Here is a 1383-nt window from a genome sequence, read left to right as displayed (position 1 = left end):
TGGCGGGAGATGTGCCGCTTCCGGCCCGAGTGCGCAAAGGCGTCGACGCCAGACGTGGGGCGCCCGCCGCCGATTCGTCGCGGCTGGACGGCGGAAGAGGTGGACCCCGCGGGGGCGAAGGAGGCGACTCGCAAGGAGGCGGCCTCCCCCTTGCAGCCTCTGGCAGAGGCCAACCAGGCGTCGCCGTCCCAACCCAAGCAGGCTTGCCGCACGGGCCAGCGACAGCCGCTCGTCACTCCGCGCGCCGCTCACCAGTCCCACCGCCTGCTGCTCCCCCTCAGGCCGACCCCGTCGGCGGCGTCGTGCAAAAGCTAAAGGGGCTCAAGGCGCGCTAGGCCGCTGCCGTGGGCGACGGCTACCGGCCGCCAGCGCACGGCCGGTGCACGCGAGGACTCGCGGCGGCGCGAGCGGCAAGGTGTCGCATGTTGGTCTGTGTGGTGATGACTCTATCTCTCTCCTCCCTCTCCCTCTTCTCAACGTCTCCGTCCTTTCTCTCCACCTTCCAGGTGCGGTCCCGTGCGCTCCTCGTGAGGATTGCGAGTTGGACTGCGCGCTGCGCACGTGGGTTGCTTGGTCGGTTTTCGGTTGTTGGCGTGCTGCTCTGGTATGTCTGTTTACGTTACGTGTATTTTTGAGGGAAAGGGGACGGTGAGCGGGATCACCACTCACCAGGATTACGAATATAGATTTTTGCGTGTCGTGTTGAGATGATGATCATGATTGTGTTCGAAAGACGAAACAAAGCGTCACAATAAATAAATAAAACGGACACCTCTACTAGGAGATGGGTAAACAAAGGCCGCGACGGCGGCTCAAGCGGGAGGGAGCGGAGACAGTGGGCAGCGAGCGAAGTGGGCGAGACTGATGATGCTCCTTCGACTTAGGGAGCGGTACAGCTGCTGGGTGGGCTTCAGGGGGGTGCTCACGCGAAAAGGAATCGACGCGATGTACAAAGCATACAAGAAGAGGAGAAAGAAGAGGAGAGGCGCCAGTGATGATGAAGCAGAAGCTAGTGCAGACGAGGGCAGGGCAGACCCGGGGACTGGGGAGCCGGAGCAGACGGCATCGGCCGCCGAGGGAACGTTGGGAAGAGGCACGAGGAGGGCGGCGACCTCCACCGACTATGGAGGACCCGTCACCAGACGACGCAGGGCAGACGACGGGGAGGCGGAGCAGACGCGCAGGGCGAGACGAGGGAGGGAGCAGGACTTTGCGGAGATCAGCAGGAGGATGTACGAAAAGATTAGGAGCAGCAGGGACCCGAGGTACAATGTGGAAGACGGCTAGTGCTAGTCCCCCATCGGGAGGACGACCCCGGCTAGTCGCCGACCACACCCACAAAGAACCCTGCACAAAGATCGCACGGGCGGGGACCTGTTCCTT

The 1383-nt window shown here is 63.0% G+C and overlaps 1 protein-coding gene across 1 annotated transcript; it reads left to right on the top strand.

The window, feature by feature from the left end:
• Positions 1 to 9: 9 nt before the first annotated feature.
• On the top strand, positions 10 to 335 carry EMIHUDRAFT_252195 (hypothetical protein; the record flags this gene model as incomplete). The annotated part of the gene is made up of 2 exons (XM_005789478.1): positions 10 to 231; positions 282 to 335. The coding sequence occupies 2 exons, from the start codon at positions 10 to 12 to the stop codon at positions 333 to 335; spliced, it is 276 nt and encodes a 91-aa protein (XP_005789535.1).
• Positions 336 to 1383: the final 1048 nt, after the last annotated feature.

The sequence above is a fragment of the Emiliania huxleyi genome (assembly GCF_000372725.1).
Source record: "Emiliania huxleyi CCMP1516 chromosome Unknown EMIHUscaffold_1273, whole genome shotgun sequence".
Lineage (NCBI taxonomy): Eukaryota > Haptophyta > Isochrysidales > Noelaerhabdaceae > Emiliania > Emiliania huxleyi.
The sequence above is the reverse complement of the archived record's forward strand: the minus strand, read 5'-3'. Positions and strand labels throughout refer to the sequence as shown.